Raw genomic sequence first — 20606 nt, 5'->3', positions numbered from 1 at the left:
GAGGGGACTCAGTAGGGAGTAAACAACGTGAAGCAGCTGGACAACTAATGAAGGCTGCCTGGGAAGAGGAAGAGTAAGTAGTCAGAGCAATGTGTGAGGTTAAAGGTGGGTTTACAGTCTTTATTTAAGGCAGATACCTGAGCATTTTTAAATTCTGGAGAATCCAATAGAGAGAGAGGGGCTGGAGCTAAAGCAAAACATGGAAACAACTAACGGAGATGAGACAGAATGAGGTCCAGAGTGCAGGAGGAGACATCAGACTTCAATATAAGAGAAGCAACTCTATCCATGGAAAGAGGGAAGAATGGAGAATTTGAAGCTGGGGACCAGGGAGGTAAGAGAGTTTCAGAATGCAATAGGTGAGCTCATCTCCTGAACATAAAAGTGGGTGATGGAAGTGGGCGTTTGAAGACATGGGAAGAGTTTTAAATTGCTCAAAGTAGCCAATGAAAAATAAGCAAAAGTGACAATTTGGGATATGCAGAAGAGTTACGAGGGAAACTGGAAAAACCTCTGGAAGCCAGTTGAGATGGGAGACCATAAATTAGTGATGGATCTTGTCCTCATGGCTAAGTGGTTTTAACCAGCTATTCTCAGAAACACATTCTCAAAGAAAGAATGGCAGAGAGAACTAGATTGATGGATTGATCTAAGGCTGGTGGTCAAGGGAGCTCAGGGTACTGACCAGAGAATGACCACGTAATAGACTATTAGATCTCAGTTAGACTAGGATGGATGTGATCACAGGAGGGGCTGAGAGGCAGAGGCTATTGGGCTTGATGGAGAACAACAGTTACAGAAGCAGCGAATGGACTGAGAGGGATCAAAGGAGCAGACGCTGTGATCAGAAGAGTGAGCGATTTTACTGTGAAGTTCAGTGGTGATAAATTTAACAAACCTGAAATCTGACCATGCGTGTGGATGACGGTGGAGTAAAAACTGAAGGCCAGTCAAGCTGAGCTAATGAGCTGAAAGCCCTGGGTCCTGCACGGGGGTCAACATGGGCAATTACGTCACCAAGATGCTGGAGAAGAGTGGGGTGGAGAGAAGCTCCTTAACCACATACACTAGTCTTAGGAATAAAAGATGGGGTCAATCAGGCAGACAGTGGTAATGATGAGGTGGAGCAGAGGGTGGCGGCTGGAGACCACCGCAGTCTCTTATATACCTACCTATTAGATCTTATTGGAGTAACGGTCCGCAAGTGGCACTGGGGCCAGGGGTGTCACCTTCTTATCCCCAAGGGTGAGGCAGGTGTGAGAGAGAAGGAGCATCCTCAAGGGACAAGAGATGGTAAGAACATTAGGAGGTGAGGTGAGGTGAGGGCAGAGGAGGCACAAAGAAGAATGGTCATGAGAACTGGGAGAAGGTATCTGACCTGAGGCGCTGACTGAAGATGGCGGGGATGGGGGCATGAGGACAATCAAGCGGGCTTATGTATCCCAAAAAGACTGACCCCCGCAGACCACAGGCTGACAGTGGGTAAGAAGATGACGAGGTATTAAGATGCTGCTGAACGTATCATTCTCCAGCAAGCAGAAGTCTCAAGACTCTCTAGAGACTGATGTCTTCCTTCCAAGGCTGTGTTAGCCCAAGTTCTTCAAGATACAGATGCTAAGATGCAACATGGCGTAAAAGAAATGTATTCGAGGAAATGTCTCAGAGAAAGATTGCTAAGGGAGGCAGGAGAGGCTGGGAAAGCTGCCAGATTACCACGCAAGTCTGACCCCAAGGGAAGGAGAGAAGGAGTAAGTGAGGCTAGGAAGAAGCATCAGTCCATCTCCCAGAAATGGGCCTGTTCCAGCGCCCCTAATAGGGCCACTGACTGGAAGCAGCCCCTGGCAGGCATGGCGCTGGCATGGATGCAAGGATGTATTTCAGAGTGAGGAAGCTGGGACCCTCAGTAATTATGCTCGTTCCCCTGGCTGCCACACAACACTGCAACGTGTGTGTGTCTGAGGCAACATTTCTTGAAATACATCCTGCAAAGCCCTTGGTCCATAAGTAACTGCACAAGAATTAAAAAGGGGACTCCATGATCAGACAATTTTGGGAAATGCTGCATACTTTCTCTAGGATCCTAATGCTTATTAGCACCTGAAAAGCTGTGAGAAGCACTGTAGTAAAGAAACTTGCTTTATATTTTTAGTCCACCTATTTTTCAAACTTACTTGAGTGAAGCTCCCCCTCCCCCCCTTTTTTATACTTCTCAGCACAATGCAGAATACACCAGACATGAATTGTGAAAGGCTTTTTTAACAATCTAGTTAACTATTTTTCTTCCAGCAGGTACATATAAAATCTGTATTGCAGGGCTGGTCATCAATACGATCGTTTTTTTGGAAGCATCATCTCCTCCCCTGTCGCCCTCCCAGGTAGCGCAGGTATTGAGAGGACTAAGCACTAAGGTGACATTTTAGGCTTAGACAGGAAGTGGGAGAACATGCAGGGGCAGGATGAGACATTCTCAGAATCCCTAAAATTACAGCACATAGGTATGTGTCCCTTCAATCTACTGCTCAGTACCAATGAATCCAGAGGAAAATTGTTTTCTAAAAGCAGGTTTTACTCTGTTTGCAGTTCTTCATGTATTCTGGATATTTATCCTTTGTCTGTTAGATGGACTATAAATATCTTTTCCTAGTTGGTGGTATATCTTTTTTTGTTTATGGTGTCTTTTATTGAAAAGAAGTTTTAAAATTTAATTCAAAAAGTAAAATAAAATAAAAGTAGGTTTTACACACTTTCCATCAAGTAGTGCTATTTAAAAATTATAATAGCTGCTATTTTGGGAATATCATTATCACAGACTTTTTTCCTACACTTAACAAATTTTCTGTAATGTAATATTTGCTAATAAAAATCAGTTAGATAATCTGAGAACACTGATACTTGATGAAGCCATTTTAGGGGGTAAATTATTGTAGTTCTAAAGTTTTGAGTACCCATTTCTCAGTAACAAGTTAGACCTCTGAAAATGTCATTACACTAGCATTCAGCATCCTAGCACCCTCCTATCCCTCCACTCAACTAATTTAATGTTGTATGTATCAATCAGCATCCAGTCAAAAGACAGGAATCTTACCAGTAACTTGAACAAAGAACATTTACTACAAATAATTATTAACCAGTCAAAGGGGATTAACTGTCTAAGGGAGTAGGGAGTAAGAAGCAGATGCAGGGAGCGACCTCTAGGCTTAGGCAGAGCACCCAAGAAGAAACACACCTGGGAGATGCCTTCCCTCCCAAGGCTGAGATTCAGACCTTGTTAGAGAGGGTGAATGCAACCCACTGGATGGTCAGGAGTTTGCTGAGGTGCTGCCCTTGGGGGCTGGTGAGCAGGAAACTGCCTGCAGGGGTACCAGTGAGACCCACAGTAGGGTGGGCACCACTCAGTCTCCCAAACACTGTCAGGTCATCCCAAGGAGCAAAAACAAACAACAAAATTCTGGAACCAGAATGAGAAGCCCCTGCCTCTTCCTGTGATTCTCAATGCCTTCTACCTCAGCTGGCAAAGGAGAAATGTTTACTGGGTTCAGCTCAAGGATCACAAAGCAAGGGAAGGATGGGTGGGTTAGGAGCTGAAAGGCAATAAATTACTAACGGGTACACTGCATCCTTTGCTTTTTTTTATTGAATGCCAATGTAACATGAAAAATATTTCTGCATCTCCTGTAAAATTATTAATAAAGTCATCACCCAATGTGTTTTCCAACCTCCTGGATACAAAAACTTAGTAACAAGAAAAAATGAGATGAGTATAAATTTTTGGACCTAATCACTTGCTGCTTCATATTATCAGAGCTCATCTTGTCATCACGGCTTTCTCTATCCTACGTAAAACATGAACCCCCAAACCACCCTGGCCCTTCCGAGTCTCCTTCTTTGCTTTGCTTTTCTCCACAGAACTCCTCTCCTACTACCTTACAATTTACTTATTTTGTTTTTGTCTATAATGTAAGTTCCATGAAGGTCAGGATGTTTGCCTACTGATGTGTGCCCAGCATCTGGAACAGTGCTGGGCACATGCTAGGCACTTTTTACAAACAGTTGTTAAATAAATGAATCGAACAAATGAGTGATCTACATGTATGGAGGAATAAGCATTATAACATGATAGCTTCCTAGACTGAAACTGGGATTGAACTTGAATAGACATTTTTCCAAAGACGACATACAGATGGCCAACAGGCACATGAAAAGATGCTCAACGTCATTAATCGTCAAGTGAAATGCAAATCAAAATCTCACACCTGTCAGAATGGCTATCATCAAAAAGGCCACAAATAACTAACGCTGGTGAGGATATAGAGAAAAGGGAACCCTCATACACCATTGGTGGGAATGTAAATTGGTGCAGCCACTATGGAAAACAGTATGGAGGTTCTTCAAAAAACTAAAAATAAAACTTCCATATGACCCAGCAATTACACTCCTGGGTATATATCAGAAAAAAATGAAACCACTAATATGAAAAGATATATTCACCCCAATGTTCACAGCAGCATTATTTACATTAGCTAAGATGTGGAAGCAACCTAAGCGTTCATAAACAGATGAATGGATAAAGAAGATGTGGTGTATACACATACAGTGGAATATTAGCCATAAAAATGAATGAAATTTTTCCATTTGCAACAACATGGATAGAGAGTATTATGCTTGGTGAAGTAAGTCAGAGAAAGACAAATACTACATCATCACTTATATGTGGAATCTAAAAAAATAAAACAAACTAATGAATATAACAAAAGAGAACGGTGGGGAAAAAAAGATGGCGGCGAAGTAGAGAGACGTGGAGTGCATCCCTCTCCACAGATGCATTGGGAATGCACGGAAGGAGGCAGTCATTCCCACAGAGAACCAGCTGAACACCAGCAGACGGCCTCGGACACCGGAAAGGGCTGCGGAGAACCTGACATAGCCGGTAGGGAGGCATCTACGAGGGCTCAAAGAGGGTGAAGCGGCGGAGCTGTGGCAGACGGGAGGGAGTGAGAAACATACGGAGGGTCCGCAGCGCAGCTCAGCGTTCCCGGACCGAGACATCGATCCGCGGCTGAACGGAGGGTCCAGGAGCGGGAGCGTGGGAACCGGAGAGCTGGTTCAGGGGGAGAAACATTGTTGCCGGTAGGGTGACGGACCGAGAGGACAGGAGGGAGGAGGTCCGCGGAGAGGAGTGCCGATCCCTGAGAGCTGCCCGGCCATGATGGCGGCTGGAGGCTGCAGGCTCCCGGGCGGCGGGGAGGAGCCGCGCGCATAGCCTCTCCCTCTCTTTCTGCGCCTTTGCAACAGGCAGCGGAGAGACGCCCTGCGGGGCCACATAAGGCGCTCAGGGATAACAAGTACCCTCAGGCGCTCGGGCGGGGCTAGATTAAAACTCCTTGCAACGCCAGCAGCAGGGAGGCTGCCGAGAGAAAAAAAAAAAACAAACCAGCATCAAAAAGAAAAAACCCCGAGAGAGGCCCAACTCTAAGACTTTCTGTGTACGCCTGAGCCACCAGCGCTCTCTGCAACAGGCACCTCCAAGCCTGACTGAAGCAACAGTGCGCCACTGCTCACTCCCTCCCAGGAGAAGGAGCCACTATTGCACCCTCTCCCTCCCCACACACCGAGGCTTACAGACGAACAATAAAGGAACCTCTGCTGGTCACAGAATAACGCAAAAAAAAAAAAAAAACCCAAGGCAAGGAAAAGGACACTTACAGCTGAGACGCTAAGGAAACAGAAATAGTAGTATCAATACCTATTGAACTGGTCCATTCGGGGATCAGTTCTGGATTTTTTTTTCTTTTTTTTTTTTTTTCCTTTCTCTTTTTTTTTTTTTTTTTTTTTTTTTTTTTTTTTTTGATTTATTAAATACGATCTTAGCCCTAAGGGATCTACAAGTTTTACAACATAATTTTATAAGGATATTTTTCACTCTTTTTTTTTTTTTTTTTTTTTTTTTTTTTGCCTTTTAAAATACTTCTATATCTAGCTAAGTTTTTGGTAGTACGGACAAAATATCTTTCATACTTTCCTTTCATCCCTTTCTTTTATACACTTCTATTCCTTTCTTTTTCTTTGCATATTTCCAACCACATTACGCTCTTCTGTTCCCCTTTCTTCCAGCCATTTTAAGTGTATTTTATCTTAACATACTTATAAGCAACACTATCGGTCTGCTCAGACTCCTTGCTCTATTCTCCAGATGATGCACTGCCTTGGTATTAATATTAGGCTTTTGTCTTTATCTTAGTTCTTAGTACAGTTGTCTAATTACATTCTGAGAATCTCCATTCTCTCTGGTGGTACTCCAGCTCTTTTCTATATTTGATCCTAGCTTACAAAATCTCCCTGGATTGATGTTTGTATGTGTAGGGTGTTATTTGTTGTTTGTTTGCTTTTGCTTTTGTCTCTGATTCGTTCTGTTTCAGTTGTCAATTTCTGCTGGGTTTCTCTCTGAATATCTGATAGCACACTGGGGTTCTGTCAGGTCTTTCTAGAGCCTTATGTCCTAACGGATTCAATAATTGTGTGTCTTATACATGTATGTGTTTCCTAGACTGAATATTCGGCTAATCCAATACTTGGACATTAGTCTGAGGCTTGGACAGTCTTCTATAAACACCTCTATCACCAGGACAAGCAACCCCAAAAGCTTGGACAACCATGAGGAAACAAAGAAACACCATGCAGGCAAAGGAGCAGGAAAAAAACCCACAAGACCAAATAAATGAGGAGGAAATAGGAAAAATGCCTGAAAAAGAATTTAGAGTAATGATAGTAAAAATGATACAAAATCTCGATAACAAATTAGAGAAAGTACAAGAAACAGTTCATAAGAACTCAGAAAAACAAACAGCAATGGATAACAAAATAACTGAAATTAAAAATACTCTAGATGCTCTAACCAGCAGAATGACTGAGGCAGAAGAACGAATAAGTGAGTTGGAAGATAGAATGGAAGAAATAAACGCCACAGAGCAGGAAAAAGATAAAAAAATAAAAAGACTAGAAGACAGCCTCAGAGACCTCAGTGATAACCTTAAACGTACCAACATTCGAATTATAGGCATCCCAGAAGAAGAAGAAAACAAGAAAGGGTCTGTGAAAATATTTGAAGAGGTTCTAGTGGAAAACTTCCCCAACATGGGAAAGGAAATAATGAACCAAGTCCAAGAAGCACAGAGAGTCCCATACAGAATAAACCCAAGGAGAAATACACCAAGACACATATTAATCAAACTAACGACAATTCAACACAAAGAAAAAATATTAAAAGCAGCAAGAGAAAAGCAACAAACAACATATAAGGGAAAACCCATCAGGATAACAGCTGACCTTTCTACAGAAACTCTGCAGGCCAGAAGGGAATGGCAGGATATACTGAAAGTCCTGAAAGAGAGAAACCTACAGCCAAGAATACTTTACCCAGCAAGAATCTCATTCAGATTTGAGGGAGAAATCAAAAGCTTTCCAGACAAGCAAAAGTTAAGAGAATTCAGCACCACCAAACCAGCCTTACAACAAGTGCTAAAGGAACTTCTCTAAGTAGGAAACACAAGAAAAGGAAAACACCTACAAATACAAACCCAAAACAATTCAGAAAATGGTAATTGGAACACACATGTCAATAATCACTTTAAATGTAAATGGATTAAATGCTCCAACCAAAAGACACAGACTGGCTGAATGGATACAAAAACAAGACCCTTCTATATGCTGCCTACAAGAAACCCACTTCAGACCAAGGGATACATATAGACTGAAAGTGAAGGGATGGAAAAAGATATTCCATGCAAATGGAAGTCAAAAGAAAGCTGGAGTAGCAATACTCATATCAGACAAATTAGACTTGAAAGTAAAGACTATTAAAAGAGACAAGGAAGGGCACTACATAATGATCAAGGGATCCATCCAAGAAGAACATATCACAATGGTAAATATCTATGCCCCCAATATAGGAGCACCTCAATACATAAGGCAAATGCTAACAGCTATAAAAGGGGACATCGACAGTAACACAATTATAGTGGGAGACTTGAACACCCCACTTACATCAATGGACAGATCATCCAAACAGAAAATAAATAAAGACACACAAGCTTTAAATGACACATTAGACCATCTCGACTTAATTGATATTTATAGGACATTCCATCCAAAAACGACAGACTACACTTTCTTCTCAAGTGCACACGGAACATTTTCCAGGATAGATCACATCCTGGGTCACAAATCAAACCTCAGCAAATTCAAGAAAATTGAAATCATATCAAGCATCTTCTCAGACCACAATGCCATGAGACTAGATATCAATTACAGGAAAAAAACTGCAAAAAATACAAACACATGGAGGCTAAACAATTCACTATTAAACAACCAAGGAATCACTACAGAAATCAAAGAGGAAATCAAAAAGTATCTAGAAACAAATGACAACGAAAACACAACAACCCAAAACCTATGGGACGCAGCAAAAGCAGTTCTAAGAGGGAAGTTTATAGCAATACAGTCCTACCTTAAGAAACAAGAAAATGATCGAATAAACAACCTAACCTTACACCTCAAACAACTAGAGAAAGAAGAACAAAGAAACCCCAAAATGAGCAGAAGGAAAGAAATCATAAAGATCAGAGCAGAAATAAATGAAAAAGAAAGGAAAGAAACCATAAGAAAAATCAATAAAACTAAAAGCTGGTTCTTTGAGAAGATTAACAAAATTGATAAACCATTAGCCAGACTCATCAAGAAAAAAAGGGAGAAGATGCAAATCAACAGAATTAGAAATGAAAAAGGAGAAGTCACAACGGACACCTCAGAAATACAAAACATCATGAGAGACTACTACAAGCAACTATATGCCAATCAATTGGATAACCTGGAAGAAATGGATACATTCTTAGAAAAATACAATCTTCCAAGACTGAACCAGGAAGAAATAGAAACCATGAACAGACCAATCACAAGTACAGAAATTGAGGCAGTGATTAAAAATCTCCCAACACACAAAAGCCCAGGACCAGATGGATTCACAGGCGAATTCTATCAAACATTTCGAGAAGAGTTAACACCTATCCTTCTCAAACTCTTCCAAAATATTGCAGAAGGCGGAGCACTCCCAAACTCATTCTATGAGGCTACCATCACCCTGATACCAAAACCAGGCAAAGATGTCACAAAAAAAGAAAACTACAGACCAATATCACTGATGAATATAGATGCAAAAATCCTCAACAAAATACTAGCTAACAGACTGCAACAGCACATTAAAAAAATCATACACCACGATCAAGTGGGGTTTATCCCTGGGATGCAAGGATTCTTCAATATACGCAAATCAATCAACGTGATACATCATATCAACAAATTGAAGGATAAAAACCATATGATCATTTCAATAGATGCAGAAAAAGCTTTTGACAAAATTCAACATCCATTTATGATAAAAGCTCTCCAGAAAATGGGCATAGAAGGAAATTACCTCAACATCATAAAAGCCATATATGACAAACCAAAAGCCAACATTGTTCTCAATGGAGAAAAACTGGAAGAATTCCCTCTAAGAACAGGAACAAGACAAGGGTGTCCACTCTCACCACTGTTATTCAACATAGTTTTGGAAGTGTTAGCCACAGCAATCAGAGAAGAAAAAGAAATTAAAGGAATCCAAATTGGAAAAGAAGAAGTAAAATTATCACTCTTTGCAGATGACATGATACTATATATAGAAAACCCTAAAGACTCTACCAGAAAACTGCTAGCACTCATTGATGAGTTTAGTAAAGTAGCAGGATACAAAATTAATGCACAGAAATCTCTTGCATTCCTATACACGAACAACGGAAGAGCAGAAAGAGAAATTAAGGAAACTCTCCCATTCACCATTGCAACCAAAAGAATAAAATACCTAGGAATAAACCTGCCTAAGGAGGCAAAAGATCTGTATGCAGAAAACTTTAAGACATTGATGAAAGAAATCAAAGATGACATAAACAGATGGAGGGATATACCATGTTCCTGGATTGGAAGAATCAACATCGTGAAAATGACTGTACTACCCAAAGCAATTTACAGATTTAATGCAATCCCGATCAGATTACCAATGGCATTTTTCACAGAACTAGAGCAAGAAATCTTACGATTTGTATGGAAACGCAAAAGACCCCGAATAGCCAAAGCAATCTTGAGAAGGAAAAATGGAGTGGGTGGAATCAGGCTTCCTGACTTCAAACTATACTACAAGGCCATAGTGATCAAGACAGTATGGTACTGGCACAAAAATAGAAAGGAAGATCAATGGAACAGAATAGAGAACTCAGAAGTAAGCCCAAACACATATGGGCACCTTATCTTTGACAAAGGAGGCACGAGTATACAATGGAAAAAAGACAGCCTCTTCAATAAGTGGTGCTGGGAGAATTGGACAGCAACATGTAAAAGAATGAAATTAGAACACTTCCTAACACCATACACAAAAATAAACTCCAAATGGATTAAAGACCTACATGTAAGGCCAGACACTATCAAACTCCTAGAGGAAAACATAGGCAGAACACTCTTTGACATACATCAAAGCAACATCCTTTTTGACCCACCTCCTAGAATCATGGAAATAAAATCAAGAATAAACGAATGGGACCTCATGAAACTTAAAAGCTTTTGCACAGCAAAAGAAACCATAAACAAGACTAAAAGGCAACCCTCAGAATGGGAAAAAATAATTGCCTATGAAACAACGGACAAAGGATTAACCTCCAAAATATACAAGCAGCTCATGCAGCTTCATACCAAAAAAGCAAATAACCCAATCCACAAATGGGCAGAAGACCTAAATAGACATTTCTCCAAAGAAGACATACAGATGGCCAACAAACACATGAAAAGATGCTCAACATCACTCATCATCAGAGAAATGCAAGTCAAAGCCACAATGAGGTATCACCTCACACCAATCAGAATGGCCATCATCACAAAGTCTGGAAACAACAAATGTTGGAGAGGGTGTGGAGAAAAGGGAACTCTCCTGCATTGTTGGTGGGACTGTAAGTTGGTACAGCCACTATGGAAAACAATTTGGAGGTTCCTTAAAAAACTACAAATAGAACTACCATATGATCCAGTCATCCCACTCCTGGGCATATACCCAAAGAAAACCATAATCCCAAAAGAAACTTGTACCATCATGTTTATTGCAGCACTATTTACAATAGCCAGGACATGGAAGCAACCTAAATGCCCATCAACAAATGAATGGATACAGAAGATGTGGCATATATATACAATGGAATATTACTCAGCTATAAAAAGGGATGAGATGGAGCTATATGTAATGAGGTGGATAGAACTACAATCTGTCATACAGAGTGAAGTAAGTCAGAAAGAGAAAGACAAATATTGTATGCTAACTCACATATACGGAATATAAAAATGGTACTGATGAACTCAGTGACAAGAACAGGGAAGCAGATACAGAGAATGGACTGGAGAACTCGAGGTATGGGAGGGGGCGGGGGGTGAAGGGGAAACTGAGAAGAAGCGGGAGAGTAGTACAGACATATATATACTACCACCTGTAAAATAGTCAGTGGGAAGTTGTTGTATAACAAAGGGAGTCCAACTCGAGGATGGAAGATGCCTTAGAGGACTGGGGCAGGGAGGGTGGGGGGGAATCGAGGGGGGGGCGTCAAGGAAGGGAGGGAATATGGGGATATGTGTAAAAAAAACAATTGATTGAACCTGGTGTACCCCCAAAAAAAATAAAATAAAATAATAAAAAAAAAAAAAAAAAAAAAAAAAAAAAAAAAAAAAGAGAACGGTACTCACAGATGTAGAGAACAGATGCAGAGAACAAACCAGTGGGGGAGGTATGGGGAGAAAGGGCAAGATAGGGGTAAAGGATTAAAAGATACAAGCTATTATGTATAAAATAAATAAGCAACAAGGATATATTGTACAGCACAGGGAAACATAGCCATTATTTTCTAATAACTTTAAATGTAGTATAATCTATAAAAATACTGAATTATTATGTTATATACCTGAAACTGATAATATTGCAAATCAACTATACTTCAATTTTTTAAAAAACTGGGATTTAATTATAGTGATAAAGAGGAACTCAGACCCTCAAAGGTAAGGTTTGTGAGCCACATGCCAAAGCCACAGAACGTGGTGAAGTTTCACCAGTGATGACGGCCCTATCACAGTTCCAGGTATTAGAATGGTAAATAAAACTTTCCTCTTACCTCAGCTTCAGACTTTTACACCATTCCTTCCTACCAATTTAGAATTTTCAAGAATCCGAGGTCTTGGAGATCTAATACACAGTACAGTGATTACAGACAACAAAACTGTATTATAAATATTAAAACTGCTAAGAAAACAGCCCTTGTTTCCACCACCAGAAAAGCGGATAATGTTGTCAGCTAACACTACCAGGGCAATCGTATTGCAACATAAACATATCAAATCAATACTGTACACCTTAAACTTAATCAATGTTAACTGACTGTATACAATCAATATACAATGATATACAATCATATCTCAATTAAAAAAAAAAAGAATCCCATGGCCTCGGTGTGAATAAGCAGAATGCTGGGAATCAAGCCAAAATAAAATAATTCTGAAAGTGAAAGTCATACAAATACCAGGAAGTTAGGGTGATCCTGAATTTACCAAAGTGTTTTCTTTAGGAAACTTCAAATTTCACATGATTCTGTGACACAGACGAGGCGTCTATTTTCCTCCACTTAACCACGTAATGTGCATTGTGTGTGTTCATGGGGTTTTTCAAGTTTCAAAGTTTGACTTGACCCTCATTCCCCTGCCTGGGACTGACCAGTGAGTATCAGGCAATAAAGCATCACGAGCCACCATCACTTACCCAGTCAAAGTTCTGGGGTGACTGGTGTGGCTCCAGATAGCCCAGCTGCTGGGGACAGAGTCCCAGGAGGAAGGAGCAGGGCCCGGCGACCCTCACTCACCCACAGAAGCCATACTGGGGGACAGTGTGGGAAGACTTGCTGGGAAATAGTCACAGCCTAGGTTCCCACCAACACAAAGCCCTCCCTACCCCTCCCAACCCCTCCATACGGAGGAACATCATGAGTTTCCCTCTCAGTTAAATTTAATGCTTGATCACATATTTGTCCAGGCCCTTTTAATGTTTATTTTTTCTTTCCCTTAATAGTTTCCTCAGTTCCATTTCTATTTTGACAGGTACACATTCCGTACCAACTACCACCTCAAACACATCTTTGGCATTAACAGATGTCCTTTAACCAGTGAAATGCATGCTAAGCCAACGTGTAAGACTGGTCCCCAAATTAGGTCCATCCCAGGTACAAAGAATTGATCCAGGAGAAGTTCATACAGATTTTCCAGTTATTTCAAGTTCTTTTCCTCAGTTTATCTTTCTTCCAAACTGCCACCATCCCCTTCCTCCTTCCCATGCCCTCCTCCCACCACTCCAAATCTGGATTCTCAGCTTCCTTGCTCTCTGGCCTTAAACCTCACCCCACCCCACCCCAGCCTCAAACTGGGGTTGAACTTGTTCCCCTCACATTCTCTGCACAGCGACTTGGTGGAGCCTCTGCGTTCTCACCATGGAATTTTCCTGTGCTGGGTCCTCCTTCTAGGATCAGGGTCAGCTCCTAACATCCTGCCTAACTGCTTGGTTCCCTCATGTCAATTACTGAGGCCCCATCTCTGCATCCCTCCCCTTCACAACTGACATCACTCTGTGGTTTCCACTGTCCCCGAATCCTCCCTTGGGGCCCCATTCCTCAGCCAAAGCACACAATGTCTCTCAAAAGTGGCAACGAAAACCCAGGCAGTGGTTCTCACTGCAAGTTCTCAAAGCTCCGTGTGCTAATACTGATGAAACGCTACAAGGGAGCGTCAGGCCCCTGGGCCTGGACACACAGTCACCGTGTGTGACACTTCTCTCCTCTGCTGCTAGCCACCACCTGCTCAGAGCTACACGTCACAGCACTTTCCTATCCCTCCCTCAGTATCACTGAGAAGCAGCAGTAACTTAGTTCCCTTATCTACTGCGGCCAGCAGGATGGCCACGGGGAAATCAAAGGCGGGGAACGGGGTGGGGGTGGAAGCAGCAGGAGAAAACAACTTCCCGGTTTCTCTTTGCAGCTTAAGAAACTCTCCAGGGGTCTGGGGGAGCTTTCAAGTTGCTTTATTTTGGTTAGTCCCCAAGACCTGTGACTGGTGGAACACAGCCACCAGCGGATAAACAGTGGTTTCTCTTGCCCCTAAGGGTCAGAAGCCTGCTGTTCAGAAGGAAGCCAGCCTTTCAACGGGCCCAGACGGTTTCCACAGCAACTCGGATGGTAGGGCAGGAGGCAGTGCCCTCCCCTCCTAGGAACTCGGTCAGTGGGTAAGTCATCGATATATTTAACCAGTTATGTCCATGTCGATGCTTAGGGTGGTTTCGCTTTTGCAAACATTTATTTATATCCTTCGAAGAAGAACTCAGACCTCTCTGCCTGTCACAGGAGGCTGTTACACGAGGTGAGCAAACTTTTTAAATGCATAGAAATTGTGACTGACATCGATTTTGTGGAACTTAACCCCGGTATTTAGTTCTCTTTGTGTTTTTTCTTACATGGCTTCAAGTAGGCGAGTTTTGTTTCTACCAAGAGAATGAAGTTATATGAAAAAGGGTAATGCTTACTTTTCTCTGCCTGTGGTAGCTCGCATACTACTAAACACCTAAGTGCTTAATGAAGGGATGAATCATAGCTGCTCTCAGGATGTAGGGGCATGTTAAAGAAATGTTTATTTTCAATCTTCTGAGTTGTACACCTGCTCTGGCTAAAATTAGACACCAGAAAAGAGCGAGTATGGCTGCATGGGCTGTAGTCCTATGTGCTGTTGCCTCCAGGACCACACAGCTGTATGAGGGGAAAATAATCTTTCATGTCTCCACAGGGCAGCCTGAAGATGGCTAATTACACAGCAGCACCAGAGGACGATTATGATGTCTTCATAGAAGACGATCTGAGTAACAACGAAATAGAACCATGCACCCCATATGATCCCAAGATTCTCTCAGCCCAGCTGGTGCCCTACCTCTACACCATGGTGTTCATAGCTGGCCTCCTGGACAATATCGTGGTTGTGCTTATCCTGGTAAAATATAAAGGACTCAAACAAGTGGAAAATATCTATTTCCTCAACTTAGCAGTTTCTAACTTGTGTTTCTTGCTCATCCTGCCGTTCTGGGCTTACACGGCCTCACGTGAGGGGGTTCTTGGTGACCCCCTGTGTAAAATTCTCGTGGCACTCTACTCCATAGGCCTGTACAGTGAGGCATTTTTCACTGTCCTTCTGACTGGGCAAAGGTACCAGGAGTTTTTCCGTGTGAGAAGGCTTTTCTCTGCCTGCAGGGTGGTGGCCGGCAGCATCCTCACAAGCGCTCTGGCGTGGGTTACAGCCATTCTGCTCACTTTGCCTGAACTTGCTTTTTACAAACCTCAGATGGAAAGCCAGAAATACAAGTGTTTCTTTACCAAACCTCACTTCCTACCAGTTGATGAGACATTCTGGAAGCATTTTCTGGCCTTGAAGATGAACATTTTGGGATTTCTTTTGCCACTGTTTGTTTTTGTATTTTGCTACGTGCGAATGAGGAAAACACTGAAGTTCAGGGAAAGGAACTATGACCTTTTCAAGCTTGTTTTCACCATAATGGCTGTTTTCCTTCTGATGTGGGGACCCTACAATATTGCACTTTTCCTGTCTGCTTTCAATGAACACTTCTCCCTGCATGGCTGTGAGAGCAGTTATAACTTGAACAGAGGCGTTCAGATCACGCAAATCATCGCTGTCACCCACTGCTGCATCAACCCTCTCCTCTACGTATTTCTCAACAAGCCATTTAGGAAACACCTCTGCCAACTCTGCCATCTACTCAATGGCACTGTTCCTCAACCCACTGAGGAAACTGCCCAAGGCACATCAAGGGAAGAATATCGCCTTTCCACTTAAACGTAAACTAGCTCCTGTCAAAGGCGGGATAAATAAACATCAATTTTTCACTCACTGCATTGTCTTGTGCAATAGTTTTTACACATTTGTACATACAGTGGGATCCAGGAATAAAAGGGGGAGGTGAACAAACATTCACCAAGAGCCTAGCACAGCACCTGAATTTGTCTCCGGTGCTGTGCTAGGCTCTTGACAAAAGTGAGCTCCTCCAGGCCTCACTGCTTGCTCATGGCATGGGTAGAATTAGTCTCATTTCTCTGGGGGAGGAAACTGAGGCTCCGAAATTTGTCTAAGATCATACAGCTAGACAGAGTGGCAACTCTGGGACACAAACCCGGGTGCCATTCACTCCAGAACCCATACTTTGGCCAGCACGCCAAACCTCCGATATTCAAGTGAGAAAACACATCATGCAAATATGCACTTTTAAAACCAACTGGACCACATTCCAAATTAGAAGCAACCCATTCACACAGAAGTAATTTATGAGGCACATTTTCTTTCAGGTAATTGAAAGGGCTGCCCAGCTGGAGGCTCTGGATAAACAGAGGAACAAGGACTTGCTCTGTGGAAAGTTCTCTGGGTTTTCTTGGCTACTCGCCACACCCGAGGCCCCCAGATACCCCCAACCTCTGAGCCTCCCAAGGTTTCTAGCACTTCCTCCTATTTAACAATAGTAAATGTAAGATTATGTCTAGACATGTTTAACACAAGGCGTGTTTTGTCCTTTTCAGTGTAACATACATCTCAGGCCTCACCAGACTGTGACTACAAAACGTCATAATAAGCACTGGTCTGAGGCAATTCAGTTCCCATTTTCTGCTACATATCCCAAGGAGAGGTGACAGATAAAATACAGGCTGCCCATGGCCCACAACCTCACACCTCCATCACTGAGGAGGGAGGAGCTGGCACCTAGGGGAGACCCTGCAGGGAGGGAGCACAGTCTACACCAATCACTGGCTCTTCCGTGTCCTCGCCGGATGCTATGGATGAATTGTGCCCTGCAAAACATTCATATGTTGAAGGGGGGTAAGTAGGTTTAGATGAGGCGGAGTCCTCAGGATGGGATTAGTGCCTTACAAGAAGAGACACCAGAGAACTTGCGCTCTCTCTGTACCATGTAAGGACACAGCGAGAAGGTGGCCATCTGCAAGCCAAGAAGAGAGCCTGCACCAGAAACTCCTCTATGCCGGCACCTTGATCTTGGACTTCCCAGCCTTGAGTACTGTGAGAAATACATTTCTGCTGTTTAAGTCACCCAGTCTACGGTATTTTGTTGTGACAGCCTGAGCTAAGACAGGGCTCATCCTGAATTACATTAAATAGCAAATAAAAACACCATGACAAGTCAAGAGCAAGACCTCAGCTGAAAGTACTCCAGCAGATATGAAAAGAGGAGAAGGAGAAAGGACACAGAAACCCTCTCTGCACACTGATATGAGTAGGTCTGGACCCTCCATTCACTTCTACCACATATGGGACAGGAATCTCAGACAAAATGATAACGTTTTTGGATGTTTATAGACACAGTGATGAACTCACAGAACAAATCCTTTCAGAATTTTTAGAATGAAAACATGGTGTGTGTAGAGAATAAACTCTTACAGTGACTGAGAGTGAAACAGTTATTGAAAATCAGAAGTCTGTGGTGGGTGATCCAGCTACAATAGCCCACACACATAAGCAGTAGAGCTGGAACACTGATAATCCAGCAAGGTCTTCTTCCCCTGTCAGAGGAAGACAGTTGTCCTACAGATAAAAACATGCTCCTTGCATTTACAACAGCCAAGACATGAAAACAGCCCAAGTGCCCAGCAAGTGCAGGTCTTATGAATGTATACGCACACACTATGGAATACTACTCAGCCGTAAAAAAGAATGAAATTCTGACACTTGCAGAAACATGGATGGACTACAGAGAATTATGCTACATGAAATAAGTCAGAAAGAGAAAGACAAATACAGTATGCTGTCACTTATATGTGGAATCTAGAAAATAACATAAATGAATGTATATGCAAAACAGAAAAGGACTCACAGATATAGCAAATAAACTGTGGTTACCAAAAGGGAGAGGGACAAATTAGGGGTTTGGGATTAACAAATACAAACCACTATGTAGAAAATAGATAAGCAGCAAGGATTTATTGTATAGCACAGAGAATTATAGCCATTACCTTGTAATAACCTATAACGGAGTATCATTTGCAAAAATACTGAATCACTATGCTATAGGCTGAAACTAATAATACTGTGAATCAAGTAAACTTCAATTTAAAAAATAACACATGCTTTTCCACTTTTCTACAAACTATTGCATTTCAATAGGGCTTTATCCTTTACCAACTGCCTTCACAGACATATTTGCACCACACAACAGTCCTTCAAAGAAAACTGAGTATCATCAGCCTCATCTTACAAGTGTGGAAACTAAGGCTTAAATCACACAGCTCTCAGGGGTCAGGATCTGGGCCTGACATTTTCTGATATCAAATCCCATGCTCTTTCCTCTCCTCCACCCAGTACTTCCTGGCTTGTCTATAGAGCTTGGTTTATAGAGTGAGTTCCTGTATATTATCGCCAGATTTTTCACAACAGTCCCAAGGACTGGGGGAAGGCAGATCCAAGGATTGCTGCTCCCCTAAGCCACCCATTTACAGACCCTGAGAAAAGCAAAGTTCTCCAAAGAACCATCTGTGGCACATCTAACAGAAAAAAATCTTTGATCTACATTTCAGACTCTGACTCCTTTGATTTTTCCCTGTGGTGTGGCCTTTAGCTATGAGCAAGGCCATGAGTCACCTCCCTGGAGGCCCCTGCCATGCCTGCTTGGCAAGAGGATGGGAAGGGGTGTCTCTCTCTTCCTGTGGGACCCAACACAGGCCATCTAGCCTCCCTGTGCCTCAGACAACTGGGAATAAGACACCTCCCCTCACAGGGCTGCTGGCTGGGATGAGGGCTTAGGGAGCAGCACAGTGACTGGCCCATGGGATGCTGCCTACAGAGCACTTTTCCTCACACTCTCCACAGATGCAGCCTGCACCCTGATGGTGCTTGAATTTCAGTTCTCATGGGCCTCGTCCTCCCCATATCCGCCTCCTGCAGCTGCTCCAGGTAAATGACTATGTATGACAAAAGGATCTGGAGGTACGTGGCTCAGCCCCAGTTTCTGTTTGAAGGAGTGGTGGGGAGCGTCGGATCATCTTGCTTACGTCACCTACGACAAAATGTGTTTTCCTCTGCCCTCAACCACATGGTCAGCTCAAAAGTTCTGCTGTGAGTCTGTGGACAGCCATCCCACCAGAGCCCTTCCCCACAGGCTCTTTCAGGCGACCGTCTGTGCAGCTCGCCTACCACACACTTCCTGGGGGTGCACCCAGCTTGCTCACCACGGCTTAAGACCTTCCTCAGCTGCCCTGTGCAAACAGGGCCTCCCTCCTCTGCAAAGCACACAACCCATGTCCCCAAGCTCACGCCAGTTCCGTCCAATGACGGTTCGCGCATATACTCATTGTCTCCACTCCCGTCTCTGAAGGACTCCAGGGCAGAGTTTGTCAGGTTCATCTCCAAATGGACTAGAGGAGATGGGATGTGGTGATGGATGAGGAGGTGGCCAAGAGAGAGACTCCAGCCAACACGGGTGTTGTTATTCCCCCAGAGAAAAGTGACACTCATGCCTGTGAGGGAGGAAGGGGTTGATTGCCAGTGGGTAATGGGAGCACTTCCTTAAAAAGAGGCTTAAAGACATTCCAGAGAAAATCGAGAAAATATGACTGAACAATATGTCAGATGATATAGGTTTACCATTTTCAAGAGTGACAATAAAACTGTGATCATGTGGGAGAATGTCCCTGTTCTCAGAAGATGCTCAAGAAGTTGGGAATGAAATGTCATGGTGGCCACAACTCCCGTTCAAATAATTTAACCTCTCTCTCTCTCTCTCTCTCTCTCTCTCTCTCTCTCTCACACACACACACACACACACACACACACACACACACACACACACACACACACACCAGGTACATATAAAGGAAGCAAGAAGGAAAACACACCAAAATGTCAACACCTCAACTCTAGATGGAGCATATGTGGATGTCCATTAAACCCTCTTTGACCCCCACTGCACAAACGGAAATGTTCATAAGACCAAGTTGAAGGGGAATACTGACTCTGGATAAAAACAAAGAAAAAAGACTGACCCCCAAGTACAAATGTTAGACGTCTCACCCTTTCTGGTCCCTCATGATTACGGTCAGACTCAATCTGTAAGAGAGTCGCAGAGAGAACAAGCCCCAACCCCTCATTTTACTCACAAAGCTGAGCCCAGAGAAAGCAGAGGACTAAGCCGAGGTCATGCAGCCACACAGCAGCAGAGCTGGACCTTTGCTCTAGACGTCCTGCCGCACAGGCCACTTCTCTCCCACCTCAGGTCTGACCTGTAACTATTTCCGGGAACAATGGCGGGCTAAAAGATTCCGAATACGCCATGCGTGGCAGCTGAGAAAACAGTATGCAGGCTCAGTCCATTTCCCAACGACCTAAGAACACACGACGTTCCTCCTGACGTGATGTGACAGGAAGGTCCCAGCACCACAGGGTAGTGGCTT

General features: G+C 42.9%; 1 protein-coding gene across 1 annotated transcript; it reads left to right on the top strand.

Annotated features, from left to right (window-relative positions):
* Positions 1-306: 306 nt before the first annotated feature.
* CCRL2 (C-C motif chemokine receptor like 2) lies at positions 307-16012 on the top strand. The gene is made up of 3 exons (XM_057706210.1): positions 307-334; positions 14261-14380; positions 14935-16012. The coding sequence occupies exon 3, from the start codon at positions 14947-14949 to the stop codon at positions 15991-15993; it is 1047 nt and encodes a 348-aa protein (XP_057562193.1). The 5' UTR covers positions 307-334; positions 14261-14380; positions 14935-14946; the 3' UTR covers positions 15994-16012.
* Positions 16013-20606: the final 4594 nt, after the last annotated feature.

This window comes from Hippopotamus amphibius, chromosome 13 (genome assembly GCF_030028045.1).
Source record: "Hippopotamus amphibius kiboko isolate mHipAmp2 chromosome 13, mHipAmp2.hap2, whole genome shotgun sequence".
NCBI lineage: Eukaryota > Metazoa > Chordata > Mammalia > Artiodactyla > Hippopotamidae > Hippopotamus > Hippopotamus amphibius.
The sequence above is the reverse complement of the archived record's forward strand: the minus strand, read 5'-3'. Positions and strand labels throughout refer to the sequence as shown.

What these genes read in the sequence shown, in the direction of transcription:
- CCRL2 (XM_057706210.1), top strand. Translation starts at nt 14,947, where the DNA reads ATGGCTAATTACACAGCAGCACCAGAGGACGATTATGATGTCTTCATA.